The following is a 21,947-nucleotide window of genomic DNA, read 5'->3' on the forward strand; positions in this document are numbered from 1 at the left end:
GTGGTATGGGTGTGTGGGGACATGAAAGAGAGAGTGTGAAAGATAGCATAAAAAAATAATCTAGTGGTTGAGAGAGTATGATAGGAATATGTTCCTCATTTAATCTAATGGACATGATCAACTTTCCCATGGTGGGAAAGAACTCTCCTTTCCCAAATTAAATGGCACCGTATAATCGACGTGGTAACATTAAAGACCTGTGGATCAAGTCGGTCGGTGCAACATTCTCTCCTATGTTTTGTATGGTACACATATCTGTAACTAATTTCTCTTTGTATTTTGATTAAGTGTTATTAGTTAGGGATATAATGTAAATATTTGGTCTGATCGGCTATAAATGAATCCTATTTCATTTATGCCAGTGTCTTTATTACTACTCTTAATGCTTCTTCGACGTGTAATCCGAGATTGATTGATAGACATAATCATCCCTTCTAGGGACATGGGTAAGGGTATATTATGGTTGTGAGATATCAAGCTAAGAAGAATGTCGTAAACGCCTTCCCCACAGGGGAAAGCTGCCTTCTCCTATAGGGGTAAGGAGAGCAAACAAAATCCGTAAACGCCTTCCCCACAAGGGAAGCCACCTTATCCTAGAGAGGTAAGGAGAGCATAAGAAGAATTTCGTAAACGCATTCCCCATAGGGGAAACCGCCTTATCCTAGAGGGGTAAGAAGAGCATAAAAAAGCCGTAAATGCCTTCCCCATAGGGGAAACTGCCTTATCCTAGAGGGTTAAGGAGAGCAAGTCCAACTCGTCAAACGCGAAAAAAGAAAACTTCTACAATTGCAGCCGTTACAATAAAGGAAAATTGAACAATCAAGAAAACAATATCAAGAGATGCACATAGCAAGGAAACATTTCACATAAATAAAAAAGACAAGATTCCCCTACCAAAGTCATTACAAGCATAAAATTACAGATCCAATGGCAAAGCAAAATTAAATTACGAGAAAAGTGCACGCCATCAAGGCTCGTCCCAAGTCGCCGTCTTAAAAAAGTTTGAAAGAATTTCGCCGACTGAGATCAAAATCTAGATACAAACGATCCACATGTGATCTCGCTCAGAGCCAATACAAACAACTTCACCTTGTCCAAAGACTCGTATTTGGGAGGATGTGGATCACCAACTTCGCCGTGTCTCAAGACTCGTATTTGAGGGCCTGTGGACCGCCAATATTAAATTAAGGGCTTGCTAACCCTCAATAAAGACTCATCGGCATTTGAGGCACGCCCATGGCTTTAAGAGGCATGAACCGCCTTTCCTAACTTCTAGAAGCTTCTAAAGCACTCGCCTACTAACTTGGGGCCTAAGCTAATTAGGGCCCAAGAGACGAAAACAAGCCCAAAGAATGCTATAAATACCACCATTCGAAGCATTTTCAAGGCATGTCTTAAATAAATATTAACCCTAGTTTTATAGATTATACTCACCGCAAGTACAAACTTTAATAAGTGGAAATTGTAGTATTAAAGTACTTTTAAATCATCAATCCATGTATACATGATAATGTAAGTTGTTTAGTTATTTTTAATAATTTAAGATTAAAGTTTTGAAATTGTTGTTGTTTAGAATAAGAGTTGTTTTTTTTCTTTCAAAAAACAAAAAAAAAACTATCAACTGAGAATAAGATTGCTAAATATTAATTAGTTTATTTTAAGATTGCTCCCTATTGCTTCTCAAAATCAAGTAGTTAATTGATTTCTTCACCAAATACCTATTTCCATAACCATTCTCCACATTAGCATCCAAGATGGATATGGTAGATATTTACCAATCTTCATCTTGTAAGAGGGTATTAGAGGATGATACTTCACCATCTCCCAATCATTCAGTTGCAGCCAGTGATCAATCTCACTCAACAACTTAACTGAAGCTAGTTAGAATTATTTTTATTTAGTTAAGAGTTGGTTATAACCGGTTATTTGCTGAACAAGTCATTTATGGAAAACCTGCACAAATTTATGGAACTAAAGTCTGTTGAAGAAAACGGTGGAGAAACTGGAAACAAGGAAGGAGTGATGTAGGTTTTATGGAGAGGCGATTTTAATTTCCTGTATTTAAATTTTATTTTACATATATTTATTTGTAAATTTTTAAATGGTTAATTATTTTTAAAAGTGGTGTGATATATTGAGAAGAGGTTGGTAAGATTAAATCTTGAAAATGATCGGAGTTCTCTCTTTTCTCTCCAAAACAGTCACATACAGGCGCCGTCGTAGCTCTCCGGCATTCCTCCGGTGATGTCTTATCCAAGTATTTTCGCATCATTTAAATACCCTTTGTTCTTCTTTTCTCCCGAGCTATCCAAATCTAAGATATGTTCTTCGAAACTCCCCCGTTTTCTGGTGGTTCAACATATGGTTGTGTTGTTACTTCTTAATCCTTTCGTTCTCTCACTGGTTTCGTTCCTAGCTCCGGTTACAGATATGGGTTCAAACTCGTTTGTTTGTTCTTATGGTTTGTCCCTGGAAACTTTTAGCTCCGTTGGAGGAGCCGCTTCTAGTTTCCCCCTCCGCTCCGATGAAGTCTTTCGCACAAGCTGTCTTTTCTGCTGGTGAAGCCCACTTACCCCCTAAAGTCATAATTGGTGACACCGTGAGAGTCAAGATTACCCAATCAGTCTATGAAGTTGAGCTTGAAGCTTGCAAACGACACCTTATTGGTTATGTTACGATGCAAAAGAATGACCCTCCTCTAACTACGAAATCCCTGAAATCCAAATTGGATTCTCTATGGACTCACCTGCACAATTGGTCTGTAACTCCACTTGGTAGGGGTTGTTTTGAATTCTAGTTCGGATTAGTTGAAGACATGAGGAAAGTATGGGCTCAGGGTGTGGTTAATATGAAGCCTGGTTTCCTGAGGTTCTATTGCTGGTCCAAGGATTTCAATGCTATGAGTCAGACCCAAACTCACGCGCAAATCTGGGTTAGGCTTATTCATCTTCCATAGGAATACTGGCAGCAACAAACCTTTTAGAGATTGCCTCTGGCTTAGGTACTCCTCTTGTTGTTGAAGAAGTGACTCAAGCACAACTGTTTGAATTATATGCAAGAGTTTTAGTGGATGTCGATTTATCTAGGAAGATGTTTGATTCGGTCTTGGTGGAGAGGATGGGATGCGCGTTTCCCGTAGCGGTTCAATACTTGAAGCAGCCAGTCTTGTGCTCCCATTGCAAGATGCTTGGACACTCACTCCAATCGTGCCGGAAACTAAGTTATGTTCAAGTTAATGAGGGGTTTAACAATGTTAGAAGAAAGGGGAACACTCACATACAGAAGGATCATGTTATTCCAGCGATGCAGAAGCAAGCCAGACTCACCCAGTTGCAACCTATCGTCTCTTGCCCTCAGATTAAGTTGAACAGTTCTGATGTGAGACACGATGTTGTAATTCCCATTTTGACTCATAATGAATATGTCTCCAATCATCTGAATGTGGATGTTGGTATCCATTCGGAGGTGGCAGCAGGTCTACAAGTTATGACTGCTACTAAGAATGTAGACGGTGGTCTCCAGGCTTGGGTTACAACCTCAGATGGTGGATGTTGACATCCATTATGATGCATTGGTTACTCAGTTGTAACCCAATCAACCAGAATCACCTTTAGCTTTACAAAATTCATTTGATAAGCTCTCTGAGGAGTTTGAAGAAGATAAGGGGGATGCTACATCTCAAGCTCAAATCACACCTCATTGTGATAACATTAGAGTTAATCAATCCAATGAAGACATTGCAGCTATTGTGCAGTACTGTACAGAAAATTTGAGACTAGAACTACACAATTCTTTTGCTTCTTTGGATGTTGGGAACTTTGTGGATTTGAGGGAGGCTTTGTTTAATGAATTGGAGAACATGGATGCTTCATCTGACATGTAGAAGGTTGTCCATGATGCACCTATTGTCACTTCTCTCGAGGATGTTGATTTAGCTCTCATTCCTATGCCGCAACCGGTAACCACTAGATTTTCTAGCTTAACAAATGACAAACTCCCTTCAAGCCAAATTATGATTCCTGCTTCCAAATCCCCTTTCTGCTGCAGCCCAGAAAAGTGTGCAGATTCTTTGCAAATTTTGGGGGATGAGGTAGAAGAGGACAACACTGAAGCCATTATATCAGACTTTGAGCAGCACTATCCAAGCCTATATGAGAGCACTAATGCAGAGAAAAAGAAGAAGCATATGAGCAAAGTGAAGCCTGATAGCTTTAACTCAGCTAGAATGAGGACCCGTGCCCAAATGGCTACCATTAAAATTGACTTGGTAGCTACATAATAGTTGCATTAGAATAGCTAGAAATGTCAATTATTGTGTACAATTTTTCAGGAGTTGAAAATTTTTCTCTTCATAGGTTCTTCACTATGTGACTCTGTTGTATTCGTTCAGGCATCTCTTGTCTTTTATATTTTAGTGCTTTGTTCAAAAAAGATGTGATATATTGAACTTCACCTAAGAATAATTTCTCAAACCAGCAAGGATGCCAACTCATTCGGTGGTTTAATTTTTTTTTCTTTCTTCAGACACATCATTTTCCAAATATTAAACATTTTCTTATGAAAACACATTTAAAGCATGTAGATCTCCATTATTTTAGGGAACTGTTTGCACGGGTCGGTCCTAAAATTATTGTAATCAATAAAAATTTGCCTTTTCATTTATTTATATATTTTGTTGCAAAAGATTCGGTCATAGTCTTTTTTTTTTAATAGAATTAATCAAAGAAAATGAAAAAGAAATATATGTAAAAAATATTAAATGAAAATAATAATTCTGGTGTCCATAACTGTTAAACAAACAATTTAGCTCAAATGGTTAATGAGCTTCACTAAATGATGTTTGTTCAGGCAATCTAAATTCGATTTATTGGTGAAACAATACATTCACTTATTTTCGGTCAAATTTTAAATTATCAAAGTTCATTTTCTTTGAAAAACAAAGGGTTACACCAATAAAAGAAATAAATGTTTGTCAGTTTGTCATTGTTTGGATGAAATTTTCCATAGGAACGATCTTAAGTCAAAAGCATCAAGAACACTTGTTTCATATATTCAACTTTCTCCGCCTTCTTGGAATAGGAATAAAATACTAGGTATCATTTTGTTTTGACTCATGTGTTGTATAGCTAGTTTTGGACCACATATATTCCTTTTTTTTTTTTTAATATTGTTTATTGTCCTTTTTAATAACCCTGCAATTTGTCATTAAAAAAAGGTTAAGACATACAAGCAAATTATTATTTAAGTAAAGCAAGCTATTAAAGTGAGAGTGAGAATAAACAAATTGGAGGAAAAAGAGAGAAAAATGGTGACTGAAGGAGGTGTAACAGCAATAATGATCGTAACTCAGTTTGTGGAAGTGGGTGGTGATACTCTAATGAAATCAGCCACAAAAGATGGAATGAGTATTTTTATTTTCATTTTTTATTCAAACATTTTGGCCCTATGTTTCCTTCTACCATCCACTCTCTTCCACCATAGGAAAAGATCTCCTCCTCCAATTTCAACGTCAATTTTCTGCAGAATGCTTCTTCTTAGTTGTCTCTTGTATGAACAAAATAAGCATCAATTTATTTAACCTAGTATATAAGAAAATAAACATTTTTGTACATGTGGATTTGAAATAATTATGTGATAACTTTGATAATTTGATTAATCTTAAGCTATATGTGCAGTACTGCAGTGCAGATTTTAATGAATACTGGAATTGGATATAGCTCTCCCACATTGGCATCTGCTATGGTTGACCTTGTCCCTGCTTTCACGTTCATACTTGCTGTAATTTCAAGGTTGGTTTTGTTCTTTTTGGATTTTCTGCATCACCATAAAGTGTATGTTTGGCTGCTAAAAAAATCGATTTTGTAAATTTGAGTTTAGTTAAAGGTTATTTGACCTTAAACTTTAAGTTCAGAATTTTCCAAGGGTTAGATGTTGGATTAATTTTTTCTCTTTTGTATGAATTTAAATTGTGGACCTCCAACTCTATTTCTTTCTCAAATCAATTGAGTTATCCAACTCTCCCCTAGTTTATTAAATAACTGATCCATATTATAAACTTGTTACGTTAATTATTCAATGATTGTTCAAATAAAAATTCTAATAATATATTGACATATGCTACCTTATGCCTTCGAGATACACATTAATAAATTCGTTATAGAAATATACGTATTAAAAGTTGTATATTTAAATTCTCAAAAATAAATATATTATGTTTTTTAATGTAAAGTAGTTCTTTAATATGTTTTCTTACAACACAAATTAGCAAGGCCCTTGAATATTAAGTGGGAAAAGGTACATTGCTGATTATCGGTTCCATTTATATATTTAAGTATAAATCTACTTTTTGAAAAGAAAAAAATAGAGTTGATGGAAAAAGTGTCTTTTGGATTGATTCAAAACTGAATGACCATGCAATTCAATAAATTGAATACTTTATTAGTTTAGCTCGTTTATTTTGAGTAAAATATTTTATTTTTAGAAAAGTTAACTAGGGATCCCTAAAAAAAGTTAACTAGGGATATTCTCTCATAAACGTTCCTAGGAAAAATCCTTACATAACGTTTCCAAGGGATATTTTTTTAGGTAATAATTTCCAATGTCCAGTATTATGAGTGATTTATGTCCCTAAGTAATTCCTAGGAAGAATTTAATTAATACTCCCTCCGTCCCTATATATAAGATCCTTTTGCCAAAATCACGGGAATTAAGATAGTGGATATTTGTATTAAAATTGTTTATAATCACTATTGTTTTTACAATTTTATCATTTAAGAAAGAATGTTAGTTTATGTTTTCAACATGTTATTTATTGTTGATTGAAGAAAAAGATGTATAATAAATAGGGGCATGTATGTAAAGAAATAATTAATGTAGTTGGAAATAACAAAGGGGTCTTATAAAAAGGGACAAAAAAAATTCTCAAAAGAGTCTTATAATTAGGGACGGAGGGAGTATATTAGTGTATAATTATTGGGTTTGTCTAACATGTGCAATATTGCATATGTTAAGGTAAGTAAAAGTAGTAATTTTTCATTGAAAACAAACAATTATTGATTAAAAGTTACATATTTAATATAAAAAAACACAAGTTTCAAGTCAAAATTACTACTTTAAACTTCTTAACATGTGCAAATTTATACATGATAAAAAAATCAATAATTATTTTATACATGTATTTAATGATGTGTTTTCATATCAATTAATGAATGTCACAATGCATAATTGAATGCATCTGTAAAATAATCGTACAGTAGCAGAGTATATTAACTAAATTCTTCCTCAAAAACATTGTGTTCTACTATAATCTTGATTGAACTTGGAATGAACTTCATGCATTAATGTTTAATGAATATAATTTTCATTACTCTTCTTTAATCCTTAGTAATACAAGAAGAAAAAGCATAAATTGGAGTGAACAATATATTGTGCATTTTCAGGATGGAAGTTCTAAATATGAAAAAGCATAGCAGCCAGGCAAAGATTATTGGTACATTGGTCTCCATTGTGGGGGCATTAACCGTGACATTATATAAAGGGATGCCATTGATTAATGGTGCCTTTCAAAATATAGAAATGGGAGCAACTGAAATTTACCTATTAGGGAAATCAGACTGGATAATTGGTGCTTTTCTTCTTGCAACTGCTAGCTTTCTCCTTTCAGTTTTATTTATTACCGAGGTAAACAAACCATGAATATATACGTAAATAAGGTTAAAAATTGCAATTGTTGTTGCGTTTCAAAGAAAACCACATGTAAACATGGCTTATGCGTCTTTTAATCGATCATTGAGACATCAAAACTTTGATATTGGACTTTAGATTGCGGTCTTGACCTTTTTATAACGATTGAGACGTTAATTTTTTACTAAATACATCAATTTTATTTAACTCATAGTGCAACAATTTGGTAAAGTACATATATTTAATTTTCTTTTTCGACCTAAACGCAGACTTGGACTATCAAGGCTTATCCTGAAGAACTACTAGTAACATCTATTTGTATTAGCTTGGTGGTAATACAATCAGGCATTGTAGCTCTTATTGTTGAGGGAAATTCAAATGCTTGGATACTTAAACCTAACAAGGAGTTGGTAGCAGTGTGTTTTTCAGTAAGTACATATAAACTTGTTAGGAAATTTAGAAACATATTAAAAATGAAGTATTAAATGAATGCATTATAACTTTTTTTTGCAACAAATGCATTATATCTTAAAAATCTGCATTTTTCAATTGTAACTTAATTGTTGGTGTATAAGTTTTATAATTATAAGATGTGGTGGTTCATTTATAGGCAATATTTGTGGTATCATTGAGGAGTGTTGTAAACAAATGGGCATTTCGTAAAAAAGGACCAATATATGTAGCTATGTTCAACCCTTTAAGAGTGGTCATTGCACTTGGCATGGGGATATTATTTTTGGGAAACAATCTTTATCTTGGAAGGTAAATAAATACATTTAAAGAACACAATTTTTTGGAAAATAATTTAAATGATGTATTGATCCAAGACTAACCATTGTTTTTAATTTTTTGTCTTGCATTTTGGTACAGCATGATTGGAGCTTCTATCATAGTCATTGGATTTTATGCTGTGATGTGGGCACAAGCTCAAGAGGAGCACACAACAAGTGAAAATGATTTTCTCCCATCTTCTTCAACACCTTTGTTGTCAACCAAAAACATTGACCACTAGGACACTCTGCTTTTGTACTATTGTAGGGTCTATTGATTGCATAATCTTTTTTTAGCCTCGTGAAAATATGTAATCCTAACTGGAGTTCCCGTGGAAATGGCTATTGCTCATAGTATTTGGTGCATGCGGTTAACACAACTACTAATTTATGGATCGATTTATGCATCTATCGCCGTGGCTAACCTCTTCGCATGTGTAACGCCCTAGTCGTTATTTTATTTATTTATGATTTATTTAGAGTCTTTTATATGATTTTAAATAATTATTGTTGATTATGTGGTGTGTTATATTTTATTATATGGTTTATTTTAATATTAATTAGAATAAGTGGGAATTATTATTATTTTGGAGGTTGGGGATTTAATTAGAAATTAATAGAATTAAGGGGGAGTTAAATGAAATAAAGGGGAGTTAAGTATTGGGAGTTAGGAAAAGAAATAGCCAGAAAGCAGTTTCACGTACAACAAACAAGTTTTGGGAGAAAAAGGGAGGAAGAGTCAAGTAGAGCCAAGTGAACCAGATTTTTGTACAATTGTTCATCTGAATTAAGGTAAGGGTGAGGTTTACTTCAGTAGTGTAGATGTTTAATTCTGATTTTGGTTTAACAGGTTTATGGTAGGAATTGGGGATTTTGGGTTTAAGTTGAATTCTTGGGTTTTTGGGTGAATTGAGTGTAGGAATCACTGGTTTGATGTTAGAAATAGGTTCTGAGTGCATACAGCATTTCATTTCATATCTGTAAACTGATTTGGGGAGTGAAATTGAGGAAATTGGGATTTTTGGAAAAAACCTGCATTCTGCCCGTACTGACATTCATCGCTCGCCCCGCGAGTAGCCTTGTCTCGCCTCGCGAGTGAACAACCTCATGGCTCGCCTCGCGAGCAGAACCACTCGCCATGGCGAGTTAGAGAGTGAGAGATCATGATTTTCAGATTGTTGTTATAAGGTATAATTTGGTTAGTTTTGAGTACCTGAATGATTTTAGAGAGGACTGGGACAATTTTTAGATTAAAAAGATGAATGGGGAGCTTAAAAATGAAGATTTAGTGAGAAAAATGTCAAAACTCCCGAGAGCATCATTTTTCTCGTTCGCCTCGTACTCGCCACGGCGAGTAACCCATTCCTTGAGTTCGCCATAGCGAGTAGATGTACTCGCGAGGCGAGTTGCCCAGTATCTGAGCTGTTTGTTCTTTAATTGAATAATGTTGAATGATCTTGATGTCTGAGCATGATTATGATCAATCGTGTACTTTCTGGAATTGTTGGATTAACTATGATGATTTGTGATGATTGTGATGTATGTTTATATTTAATTAAATCATACATGTTGTTAAATGGTGGGATTGTAAGTCATATTATATATATATATATATATATATATATATATATATATATGCATTTTTGAGTTGTATGTAGATATACACAAGTGGAGTCCATTGCATAAGCATTTAAAGCGGGAGGGCTCAGGCCCTGGAACGCCTTGTCGTTCAAAGCGGGAGGGCTCATGCCCTGGAACACCTTGTTGTTCAAATTGGTGAGGGCTTATGCCCTGGTGAATGCTTTAACCATTCAAAATTCGGTGAGGGTTTCTGCCCTATAAATTGATACCACATGCATGTGCATAGTCGCATTGTTGAGGAGTCTAGCGGTGTTGTCATGTAGTTGCATGAGTCGTTGTTGTTGGTTGAAAATTACCATTTCCTGTTGATGTTGCTAATTATGAAATATATATGTACATTGAATGATTATTATTATGTTAGGGTGTTAGATTCAATTGATGAATTTTATATCTATTATTATTGTTGTGAATCTCACCCCTTCTGCTTGGAAATGTTGCCCTTCCTATGGGTAACTTGCAGGTGATCCTGAGTAGTAGGTGGTGGCTCAAGTGTCTAGGGCTCTGATACGTAACGGGATGGGACTTAGTTGTTATAGTTTTCATTCCTTATGTATCAAATTTTGGGAACATGTTGTAGAGCCTTTTATTGTTATTTGAAACAATTAATGATGAATATTATGTTGGGACCTTTGTGCCAGGATTTATTGTTGGATGTTGATGTTTAATGTTTGAAGAATATTCCGCTGCAAATTATTGATGTTTTATGAAGGATGTGTATTCAATAGTTTTATATTATATTTAAGAAATTTTGAAAAGTAGTGTGACATGCCCGTTTCGGTATTAAACTCTGATGTTATATTTATTATTTAATTGTTTTGGGATAACGGGGTGTTACGGCATGAACCTTAGAGAGAAATTTGTATAAACACCCAAGCAAGGATATTGGTCTAAAGTCCTTTAATTCCAATGGAGAATTGATCTTGGGAATTAATGCAACAAAATATGCCAACAAACTCCTCGGGACCACTTCATTAGCATGAAATTGGTCGAACATAATTCGAATTCATGCTTCAACAAGCACCAAAACTCCTGACAGGGACTAAAAGAAAGGAAAGTCCCTTCTCTCTCTAAATATCGTTTCTCTCCCTTCTCACTAAGAAAGCTTCGCAAACCACCATCGTCTCCGCCCTTTACCACCCAAAAATACAAAATCAACTATTAAGATGTAGATCCTTGTTCTCGGTGAAGCGATTGACCCTGTTTGCTTTGCGTCACCACCTTCAAACCCGGATGGGTCTCTTCATGAAGGGTTTTCTCCTTTTTGGCGCCTTCACAAGTGGCTTCTAGGTGCGGTCTTGTTGGTCTGCTGGATCTCTTGTTGGGTGGTCACTGTTTCGGTTCTCGTTGGATAGTGGTGCACCACCGTTTGGTGGTTCTGTTCTGGTCCGATCCTATTGTTTTCCCTCTTGGGATCCAATGGTTTTCAAGCCCATCTTGCATCCTCCGTGTCGGTAAGCGGTTAGGGGTTGTTTTTTGGTTAGCTCCTCGAGGAATTCCGGTGTTGTTTTCGACGGCTCTGGTCTCTTCGTGCTTGCTTTTACAGCTGGTCGCCTTGGCCACTCCTGTGTTTGTTTTTTGTTTTTTGTTTTTCTTTGGTTTTTGGAAGATCAAGAAGAGTGTGGTTTTATTCCGACTTAAGTGACTTTGTTTGATAATCCTTTATCTGATTTTTATTGGATTTAGAATTTGTTTCTAAAGTTATGTTCATCAGTACGTGGATTCGTTGGATGCATCCATCGATCTGGATTCAACAAGTCTTTATGTTCGTATGATGTTTCTCGAAAAGGCTAGGTGCGTAGGGGCTCCATGTTGACGGTAGTTGTCGTTTGTCGTGCATCAAGAACTGTATCTGTCGTGGTTGCTTCATGCGTCGTCGATGGACTATGTTGAAGTTCCATTGTTTGTTCATCCCTCGATCTGGACAACAATGGATTGGTTTGGCCTGAAAGGGTGTTTATGATATCCTGTTTAGGGAGTTGTTGGAACTTGAATCGTTTCTGTGTTGGCAGCCGATTCATACGCCTATCTAGATGCTCTCAACACTAGCTCTACGTTTTTTTTTTAATTTCGGTTTCGCTTCCACACGTGAGGGCGCTGGATTGTTCGTGGGAGTTGGTATTTTGAGTTTTGTTTTAGTTTTTTACCATATAGGGTATTTTCTTGGTGATTTACTGGGTCAGGTTCATGCCCCCCAGTCCTGTACTTTCTTTTTATTTTAATCTTATTTCTATCCTGCCTAAAAAAAGTACCAAAACTCCTTAATAAAAGCAAAATTAAAACCACCCGGAGCCGAACTTTTATCTCCATCACACTCCTTCACAACCTCATCAATCTCCCGTAAATCAAAGGACCTCACCAAAACCACATTTTTCTCCTCCGACAATCTCTCAAAAGGAACTCCATCTAACTTTGGCCTCTCCCACTCACTTGATGATGTATGCCTTGTGAAAAGTTCACCACCTCACACCTTAGCTCCAACGGAGATTACACCCACCCCTCACCCACCTTTAAAGCCTTAATTGCATTCGTAGCATTTCTCCCCTTCACACATTTATGAAAAAACTTCGGATTTGGGTCACCACCCTCCTTCAACCATTTAAACCTTGACCTTTGGACCCTCATCGTATCTCTCACCTTCAAAAGTCTCCAAAGCTCTTAGAATTTAGCCTTTCGGGTTTGCACGCACAAGTCGACCAACAAACATTCTTCCCCTTTATTATCTAAATCCACTATCTCCTCCACCAACCTCCGAACTTCCTCTTCTAATTCTCCTTACTCGTCTTTGTGCCACCCTTTGATCCCCACCTTAAGGCCTTGCAATTTTTCCTTTAACACATAACCCATCCAACCTTCCACTCTATGCTCCCTCCAAAACCCTTCCACCACACCTTTAAAACTTTTATTATTTAATCAATGATTGTTAAATCTAAACGGTTTTGGACCCCAATCCCACCCTCCTTCCTTGAGAATCAAGGGACAATGGTCGGAAACATTCCTCGGAAGTGTCCAAAGAGACACCCCCCCCCCCCCACACCAGCTCTCACTCCTCGATACCAACACTATATCAATCCTATTCATCGAAACATCATTCGGATGATACCAAGTAAACCTCCTCCCGAGAAATCTAAGATCCTCCAAATCCGCCTCCCTCAAGAATTGATCAAAATGATTAATTTCAATCGCTTGAGATGTCGTCGGATCCATATTCACCACCCTTCTCTCCTTACCATGACACACCACATTAAAATCCCCTAAAATGCACCACGAGGCCTCCCCTATCTCCCTGCGAAACTCCAATAACTTCCCCCACAACCTCTTCTTCGCCTCCATATAACATTTAGAATAAACATTTATGATGACACATCTATATTTTAGAACCCTCCACTCCATACACACACACACACATAAAGCCTTCTCCCACCACCTTAAAAAAAACATTTGAAAAATACTTCCTCCACAATGAAAAAAAAAACCCGCTATTAACTTCGGAAGGAAGAAAATCCCAATCACAATCATTGCTTCTCCAAATATTCTTACAAAAGCTATTTGAGATCTCCACCATCTTCGTTTCTTGAATCATCAAGAATTCTATATTATTTTGTCTAACCAACTCCTTCTAATTATTCCGCTTCAATCTCCCCCCACAACCCTCTAACATTAAAGGTCGTAATGATCATTGATCATTACGTCTTTTCCCCCTTCCCACTCTGTTTTCCACATCCACCTCTTCCATCTTCAATAATCTTCCCATAACCGGGTCATCAGAAACCGAATATAACAAACATGCTTCTTTTTGTCTAAGCAACATTTTATTGCCCGCTAATTCTTTCAATGTCGTACAAACTTCACCCTCCATCTGCGTTTTCGGCACAACCTCATACTCCTCAATTATTAATTGAATTCTTGAAGAGAGATTAGCTGGACCTCCATTAGTTTGACCCTCTGGAGATACACTTGTGGACGAAATATTGTCTCTATACATCCCTTTTTTGGAGGATCTACTTGAGTTAATCGAACCTTGTTTTACCCCTCTCTTTCCTTGCCTTGCCATTTCCGCCATTTGTAAAAATTTTGGAGTTCCTAGAGGATTAAAATTATTCCTCCATTGTTTGCATTTGTACCTTTGTTTCCAAAATTGCTTCAAAAGCACCTGATCGTCCAGAATTTTTCCAAGAGATTCGTTGAAATCTGATGCCTCCCAGTCCTCTAGAACCGCCCCTACTGAAGTTTTTCCTACTTGCACCCCTTGCTCTGTAAAATGTTTGGAAGCCTTTAGAGAACAATAACATTAAGGCCCAACACACCACCCTTCCCCAAAACCGCACCCGACCCAATAACATGATCCATAATACTGACTCAGCCCTGCTCTGCTGGCCTGCAAATACACACAAACTTGCCCGGAATTCGAAACCCGAGGAACATCTCCGTCAAGAGCTCTAGTTTGGACCGTTAGATCCAAAACCGTATCTAGGCCCTGGTCCACCTCTAAAAGCTGGTGAGGAGACTCCTGTGGGCCCTCTCCTGCCACTTGTCCTCCTGTCACCAAACCTGATGGATAGGGACAAGACTTAACTTTTCCCACTTCTGCACTCACATGTTGCTTTTCTACTTCTCTCCCCTCCACGCGTTGTTGCCCCATTCTTTGATCAGAAACAACTTTCCCCAATACAGTGAACTTTCTCAATAAACCTAGTAAATTCTGACCACTTCCTTCCTTTTGTCTCTCCCTTACCTCCATAGACCTGCCATCACACATTCCAACCTTTTCCCCTAGCCATACTACCTCCCCCTTCTTCGTTAGGAAAAGTAATCGACCCCTTCTCCCAGCACCGCCCCCATCACTCTACCTTCTATCATCTCTTCACCTTCGGTCGCCCCTCCTCCACAACCTACAAAGTATAGTTAGCTCCAACCACCACTGTCCTCAACTGTTCATCAATAAACCCCATTATGGTCATTGAAACCTGAATATATTCTCGCCACATCCAAACGTCAAGTGATGACAGGTCAGCTTACGTTTTGTAATGTTTTCTATATTTGAGTCTGTAATTCTAGTTTTCCCAAAACATAGATTTTTTTTTTGGGGGGGGTTGAAGTAATTAACGAAAAAAAAATCATACAAATCAGCAAATCAAGAAGATCCAAAGATTTGTGAAGACTTTGGGAAGACAGAGAAGGAAGATTCAGGAGACTTTACAGTATGGAGGAATTATGTTCCCAAGTTCCGAGACAAGTTATTTGAAGATGAAGACCTAAAACGACGGTAAATCAGAGAAAGTGGGCCAAGGAAGCAACTCCTTGCGCCTTGGGCATGGCAAAAAGCTGTCATGCGTCTAGAATTTCTCACTATGAATACTAGCCTTTCCTCATTTAGAATTTCTCGTTCAAAACTGTGGCAGTTCAAGAGGAATGCAACTTTGGAGCTTCGGGAGAGTTTCAATCATCTCCTTGATTTTCTAGGATATGTTTTTTATCTTTAGTAATTTGTTTTTAGTTACCATGTGTAACTAATTCTTTAATTTAATTTAATGAAATTCTTAAATAATAAAATTCTTAAAAAGTGCTCTTAGGACATTCGTTAAAAAAACCATTTTTTTATTATTTTAAATAGACAAAATGATAAATAACCATTACACTTCACACATATAAATAGGTGGACCGAAATTCTAACCCTGTCGCATTGTCCTATCTATCAATTATAACTTTTCTTTTAATGAGGCTAGAGTTGAGGACAAGGAAAGCCGGATATTATTGAAGTAAGAAGTGAGAACAAACAAATTGGAGAAAAAATAGATAGAGACAAAAAAAAAATGGTGAGCAAAGGAGCAAGTGTAGCCACAAGTAGTGTGAGACTGCCGTGCACGGATTAATTTTTGTAAATTAAATACATTTTAGATTTTAAATTATGTAAAATTATACAAATAATACAAAATTAAAAATCACGAAAATTTATGATAACATTTAATCATTACAGTAAATTTAAGTTTAAGTTTCATTATCTTCAACATACCAACTACTTTCATCGAGTTTTTCCGACTCTTTGTCCTAGATTTTTTCGATAGCATTATCTCAACCAAATCGTATTTTATATGGCTGCCTAATATTGGATTTCATTGATATGTTCCTTTTATCAATACTCATTTTTCCCTAAAGAAAAAAATAAATACTCAATTTTATTAGACCGATACAATTCTATTGTCATTTTTGTTCTATTTACAACATAATTATACACAGAAATAGGATAGAAGATTTTATAGCTACAAATAGAATCATGTTACAGAAAATATATTTTTCTAATCTTTTTTTTTTTAGAGAATATTTTTCTCATCCTTGTGGAGCACTTGTTGAGATGCCTTGTACATTTCCTAAAAAAAAGAGATGCCTTGTACATGGAACATTATAAAGTATTGATATTTTATATTATTCTTTTGATATTTTATAAAAGTACTTATCATCTTAATTAATATTAATTACTTAGATGCGCCGGGATTTTTGACCGGATAAGACAACCAAACAATAGGAGGAAAGCAATATTTTATTTTTTATGGTTTAAGGTGCGTTTGTTTCAAGTTATATTTATAGATTTTTGAAAATAAAATGATATAAATATATATGTCTATGTTTGTTATAAATTTATTAAATTTTATTCTCAGGCATAAAATGTTTCTGGGATAGAAAAAATTCCCAAAGAACAGGTGGGAATAAAATTCCTATAAAGATAAAAATAAATTCATGTGTAACTATCTATTATAACTATTTTTAAGATTCACGAAAATATTATAATATTAATCAAACATCTTTTTTTAAATATGTTGCAATAAAATTTTCAAGAAACGTTATTATAAGAAATAAATTTGATAAACTTAAAACAATCACCCTTAGATAGATGAAATGATAAATAACTATTGAACTTCAGACATACAAATAGATTGGTTGGGATGATAACCCTGACCGCATTGTCCAACTTAACGATTTCGATATTTTTATTAGCGAGACTACAGTTGTGACAAGGAAAGCCAGGTATTATTAAAGTAAGAAGTGTGAACAAGCAAATTGGAGAAAAAAATCAGAGAGACAAAAGAAAAATGGTGAGCGAAGGAGCAAGTGTAACAGCAGCAATGATTGCAGCTCAATTCGTGGAAGTGGGTGGTGATACTCTAATGAAAGCAGCCACCAAAGATGGAATGAGTATTTTCATTTTCATTGTTTACTCAAACCTTTTGGCTCTATGTTTTCTTCTACCATCCACTCTCTTCCACCATAGAAAAAGAGCTCCTCCTCCAATTTCAACATCAATTTTCTGCAGAATATTTGTTTTTGGTTGCCTCAGGTAAGAACAATGTTGGCACCAAATTAATTAACATTGTGTGTGTGTATATATATTATTAGGGTTTTTCTAACACTGCAAATTTACACATGTTAGGAAGTTAAAAAAAAAAAGTAAGTTCGCATTGGAATTTATGTATTAATATTAAATATGACTTTTTCTATAAGGATTTGAATTTGGCAAAATAGAGTGATATGGACCTACATGTGCAGAACTGCAACTCAGACGTTAATGGCTTCTGGAATTAGATTCAGTTCTCCTACTTTGGCTTCAGCTATGGTTGATATTGTCCCTGCTTTTACCTTCATACTTGCTATAATTTCAAGGTATGTTATTTTTATTTTATGGTTGAAATTACAAGGTTTGTTGTTTTTTGGATTAAAATGCAATTAATTGCATCATAAAGTCAGCAACAAAGAATACTCCTATTTTATACAATTTTTTTGGATTATTATTATTGATTAATGGCGGTATCCAGATTAATTAAATTTAAGGAGAAAAAGTTATAGTGGCTTTATGCCTATCTCTTTTATATTAGTTCCTCTAATTTTTTCTCTTGATATAAATTAAAATACAATAAAATTATCGATAGGCTACTCTCTCGGTGGGTAGCATGTCTTTTCTCGATTGGTACTGAGTAGAGTTGTATTGTACTCTTCTATTAATTTCTAGTTAATTTTCTTGGTTGTGGGACATCTTTTTTTAAAGTTGAATTAATTAACCTTTGCACTACTTTCTAGTTTCTTTGGCTGTGGCCTGTGGGACATCTCTTCTTCAATTCGGCAAGAAATATTTTCCCACCTTAGTTGACTTTTACTAATGAGCTTTATAATATTTGACACAATAGAGTGAACAAATATTATTTTAAAAAAATATTATCTTTTCTTTCCCTCTCTTTGTTGGAGATGAATATAGTTTCTACTAGAAATAATCAAATTGATTGAAAGAGGAATGAGTATTGAAATAAGATTTGGTATTGATTTGATTATTCACAATGGAAATTACTTGCTTATCTAGTAATGGCTTTGTCTAACAAACTAAAGCTGAAATCTATGAAAGTTACATAGCATACATAACTAACTAAACAAAGCTATTTACACTATATACACCTACGTTAATATTACTAATCTTAACATGCCTTCTTAATGCAAATTTTCAAAAGCTACAACTCCTAGTTCCTTTCTAAGCTCTAAAAACTGAACTATTTGATTGGCTTGGTCAGGATATCAATAGTTTTATGCATTAAAATTAAAGCCTTACATCAAATCACACACCAATTCTATGGATCATCTCCATCATATCAACACCTTAATCTTCATCAATCTCGTCATCATCATCACTACTTCATCACTTCGATTTTCACCTTTATTGTCTCTTTCTTATTGGACGAAATAGAGCTTTTAGGAAGACGACGACAAATGATGGTAACAAAATGGAAACGATTGAAACCAAGCAAAGTGCATCAAAATCGTGTGAAAACTTGTGATTTTGTAGCGGTTTCATTTGTTGCGATCTTACAACGATTTTTCATGTTTTTCGATTATGCTATGGATTTGGATCGAAGAGGATGAGAAAAATTGCAAAATCCTACGATTTTGATAACAATGGCCGCATCATAATTTTTAGATGGATAAATGTCACAAAGAACTAAAATTGTAAGGACATAATCTAAAAACAATATATTGCACTAAAATCATATTTAACTCATATTATAGGACCAAAAATGTTCTTAACCCTAGTTTTTTTTGAAAAACAATGGTTAATAAAGGTCAGAAATTAAGAACTCGTCTCCATTCTCTTTTTTCTTATATATAGAGATATAGTAAGTTTGCATGATGAATTAAAAGTATAACAGGTGAATCGGTGAAGAAAGGCTAAAATTTCTCTATATGGAAAAACATTTTCAAAATTTCATTACTATTATTTAATCCTTGCAAATACAAGAAAAAATAAACTAACATGAATACTGTGATGTGCATTTTCAGGATGGAAGTTCTAAATATGAAAAAGCATAGCAGCCAGGCAAAAGTTATTGGCACAGTGGTCTCTATTGCAGGGGCATTAGTTGTGACATTTTATAAAGGGATGCCATTGATAAATGATGCAATTCAACATATAGAAATTGGAGCAAGTGGAATTTACCTATTAGGGAAATCAGATTGGATACTTGGTGCTTTTCTTCTTGCAGTTGCATGTTTTTGTCTCTCTCTTTTGTTTATTGTCCAGGTAAACAAACTATTAATATTTGTGATTGTCATGTGAAGAGAACCATAAGAAAATGTGGCCGATGCAGATTTAATTATGGTTGTAAACACATAAAAAATATTGATTTCGTAGTCTAATATAAAGGTTTTAGATGTCTCTGCAAGGACATCACAACCATAATAGCTGTTGCATTTGTTTGAATGTTGCCACAATACAATGGTTCACAACATAATCACAATGAGCTATAATATAATATATTCAAATTTTAATTCTACCTATATATGCAGACTTGGATTGTCAAGGATTATCCAGAAGAGCTAGTGATAACAACCATTTGTTGCTGTTTTGTGGTAATCATATCTACCATTGTAGCTCTCATTGCAGAGGGAAATTCAAAAGCTTGGAGACTCAGACCTGATAAAGAGTTGCTATCTGTGTGTTACTCAGTAAGTTTAAGCTTTATTATAATTATAATTAGGCTTAATTGCACTTTTGGCCACCTATCTTTCTAAAAGTTGTGATTTTGGCCCCCTAACTAATTAAAATACAAAACAACCCCTATGTATTGGATCTTTGACAGTTTTGGCCCCAAGGCCACTTTTGATTAGTCTTCGCTGACGTGTCACTCACAATGGTCGACACGTGGCACCTTACTTAAGGGATATAGGTGTCATGTCAGCGAAGACTAAGTCAAAAGTGGCCTTGGGGGCCAAAACTGCCAAAGATCCAATACATAAGGGACTGTTTTGTATTTTAATTAGTTAGGGGGTCAAAATCGCAACTTTTAGAAAGTTAGGGGTCAAAAGTGCAATTAAGCCTATAATTATTATTATTATTATTATTAGGCTTAAAAAATTATTATGAAATTTTAAAACATATTAAAAAAGTTTGCATCATAATTTTTTTACATGAAATGTATTGTAACGTAAAAATATGTTTTTTTTGTTAAGTAGTTTATTGACTGAGAATTTACTTTTATAAGATGAATAAATGGGGTTTCGAGGGTTCGAACTTCATCCCCTACATATATTATGTGTTGTTGTCCATATCAACCAAACAAAGCTCACGAGGACTGTGTTTTTATAATTATCATTTAGCTAACGTGGATATTTAAATATGTTCTTTTAGTTTCAGAATTATAAATTGTAGCTGTCTAAATTTTGGTCTTGTGATTATTCATTTAATAAATTATAGGCAGCATTTGTGGTATCATTAAGGAATGTTGTAAACACATGGGCATGTCGTAAGAAAGGACCAATATATGTAGCTACCTTCAACCCTTTAAGAGTGGTCATTGCACTTGGCATGGGGGTAATATTTTTGGGAGACAATCTTTATCTTGGAAGGTATATATAAAGACCAAAAATTTGTGAAATATAATTTCAAGATTGACTAATTTTTTGTAATTAAAAACTGGTTTAACCTATTGGTGCAGCGTGATTGGTGCTGCTATCATAGTTATTGGATTTTATGCTGTGATATGGGCAAAGGCTCAAGAGGAACAGACAACAAGTGAAAATAACTTTTTGTCATCTTCTTCAACCCCTCTATTGTCAAACAAAAGCATCGATATCTAGGATGATGTAGACTCTACTTTTTTAAGGTGGTAGGTTATACTAAACATTATGTTTGATAAACGTAACTATTGTGAGAGAAATGTGTATTGCACGAGAATTGAAGCAATGTAATCATTCATGAACAAACTCTTACAAATGGTTATTTCTATTCACTAAAGGGCAGATTTTCTATAAATAAATATATTTTGGAAGTAGAAAATAAGTCCGAAAAAGAAGGTAGAACATTACATTTTTGTGAGTATAAATTCTACCGAAAATAATACTAAATCATTGTATCTTTTCTTTAGTGAACAAGAGAAATTAACATGACTTTATTCTCTAAACTATCATTCTATCTTTTCTTTTCTTTAGTGCACAAGAGATTTGCCATTATACCATTTTGCATCCAGTCGGCATAACTGGTGGGGACGAATCGAACCTCAAAGTTAGTGTGTCCCACACACGCTTTGAAATTTATGGGCACTCTTCATCATTGATGACAGAGCATCATATGATATTTTGACTATGTTTTTAGTATTTTTTATTTGCATTTAAATACAAATAAGATGAGTTAAAGGAGTTGTCAGTGGTTTGAGGAACATATTGTATTGTTTTCACTCGAGTCGTTGTAATTCAGTTTTCTCCTAGATCATGCAATTCCATAGGTGTTTTGAGTGTTTTGCAGTGAGGAATAATGTAAATCATCAAATCAAAACATCTTGTGAAGATTAAGAATTGAAGATTAAGGGTTCTTATTAGATAGGA

The 21,947-nt window shown here is 35.0% G+C and overlaps 2 protein-coding genes across 2 annotated transcripts; both read left to right on the forward strand.

The window, feature by feature from the left end:
• The first annotated feature begins 5,245 nt into the window (after positions 1-5,245).
• On the forward strand, positions 5,246-8,840 carry LOC11415704 (WAT1-related protein At4g15540). The gene is made up of 6 exons (XM_003613240.4): positions 5,246-5,547; positions 5,676-5,789; positions 7,440-7,680; positions 7,953-8,111; positions 8,294-8,445; positions 8,554-8,840. The coding sequence occupies exons 1-6, from the start codon at positions 5,306-5,308 to the stop codon at positions 8,693-8,695; spliced, it is 1,050 nt and encodes a 349-aa protein (XP_003613288.2). The 5' UTR covers positions 5,246-5,305; the 3' UTR covers positions 8,696-8,840.
• An 8,225-nt stretch (positions 8,841-17,065) lies between these two features.
• On the forward strand, positions 17,066-21,503 carry LOC11412340 (WAT1-related protein At3g28050). The gene is made up of 6 exons (XM_039834313.1): positions 17,066-17,424; positions 17,634-17,747; positions 19,407-19,647; positions 19,914-20,072; positions 20,821-20,972; positions 21,062-21,503. Exons 1-6 carry the CDS (start codon positions 17,180-17,182, stop codon positions 21,201-21,203), a joined length of 1,053 nt encoding a protein of 350 aa, XP_039690247.1. The 5' UTR covers positions 17,066-17,179; the 3' UTR covers positions 21,204-21,503.
• The last annotated feature ends 444 nt before the right edge of the window (positions 21,504-21,947 follow it).

The sequence above is a fragment of the Medicago truncatula genome, chromosome 5 (genome assembly GCF_003473485.1).
Source record: "Medicago truncatula cultivar Jemalong A17 chromosome 5, MtrunA17r5.0-ANR, whole genome shotgun sequence".
Taxonomy (NCBI): Eukaryota; Viridiplantae; Streptophyta; class Magnoliopsida; order Fabales; family Fabaceae; genus Medicago; species Medicago truncatula.

Excerpts from the sequence above, each read along its gene's own strand:
- LOC11415704 (XM_003613240.4), top strand. The coding sequence starts at position 5,306 with ATGGTGACTGAAGGAGGTGTAACAGCAATAATGATCGTAACTCAGTTT. Across the intron at positions 8,112-8,293 it reads TGGTAGCAGTGTGTTTTTCA|GCAATATTTGTGGTATCATT; the intron begins GTAAGTACATAT and ends GTTCATTTATAG. Across the intron at positions 8,446-8,553 it reads AACAATCTTTATCTTGGAAG|CATGATTGGAGCTTCTATCA; the intron begins GTAAATAAATAC and ends ATTTTGGTACAG.
- LOC11412340 (XM_039834313.1), top strand. The coding sequence starts at position 17,180 with ATGGTGAGCGAAGGAGCAAGTGTAACAGCAGCAATGATTGCAGCTCAA. Across the intron at positions 17,425-17,633 it reads TTTGTTTTTGGTTGCCTCAG|AACTGCAACTCAGACGTTAA; the intron begins GTAAGAACAATG and ends CTACATGTGCAG. Across the intron at positions 20,073-20,820 it reads TGCTATCTGTGTGTTACTCA|GCAGCATTTGTGGTATCATT; the intron begins GTAAGTTTAAGC and ends AATAAATTATAG.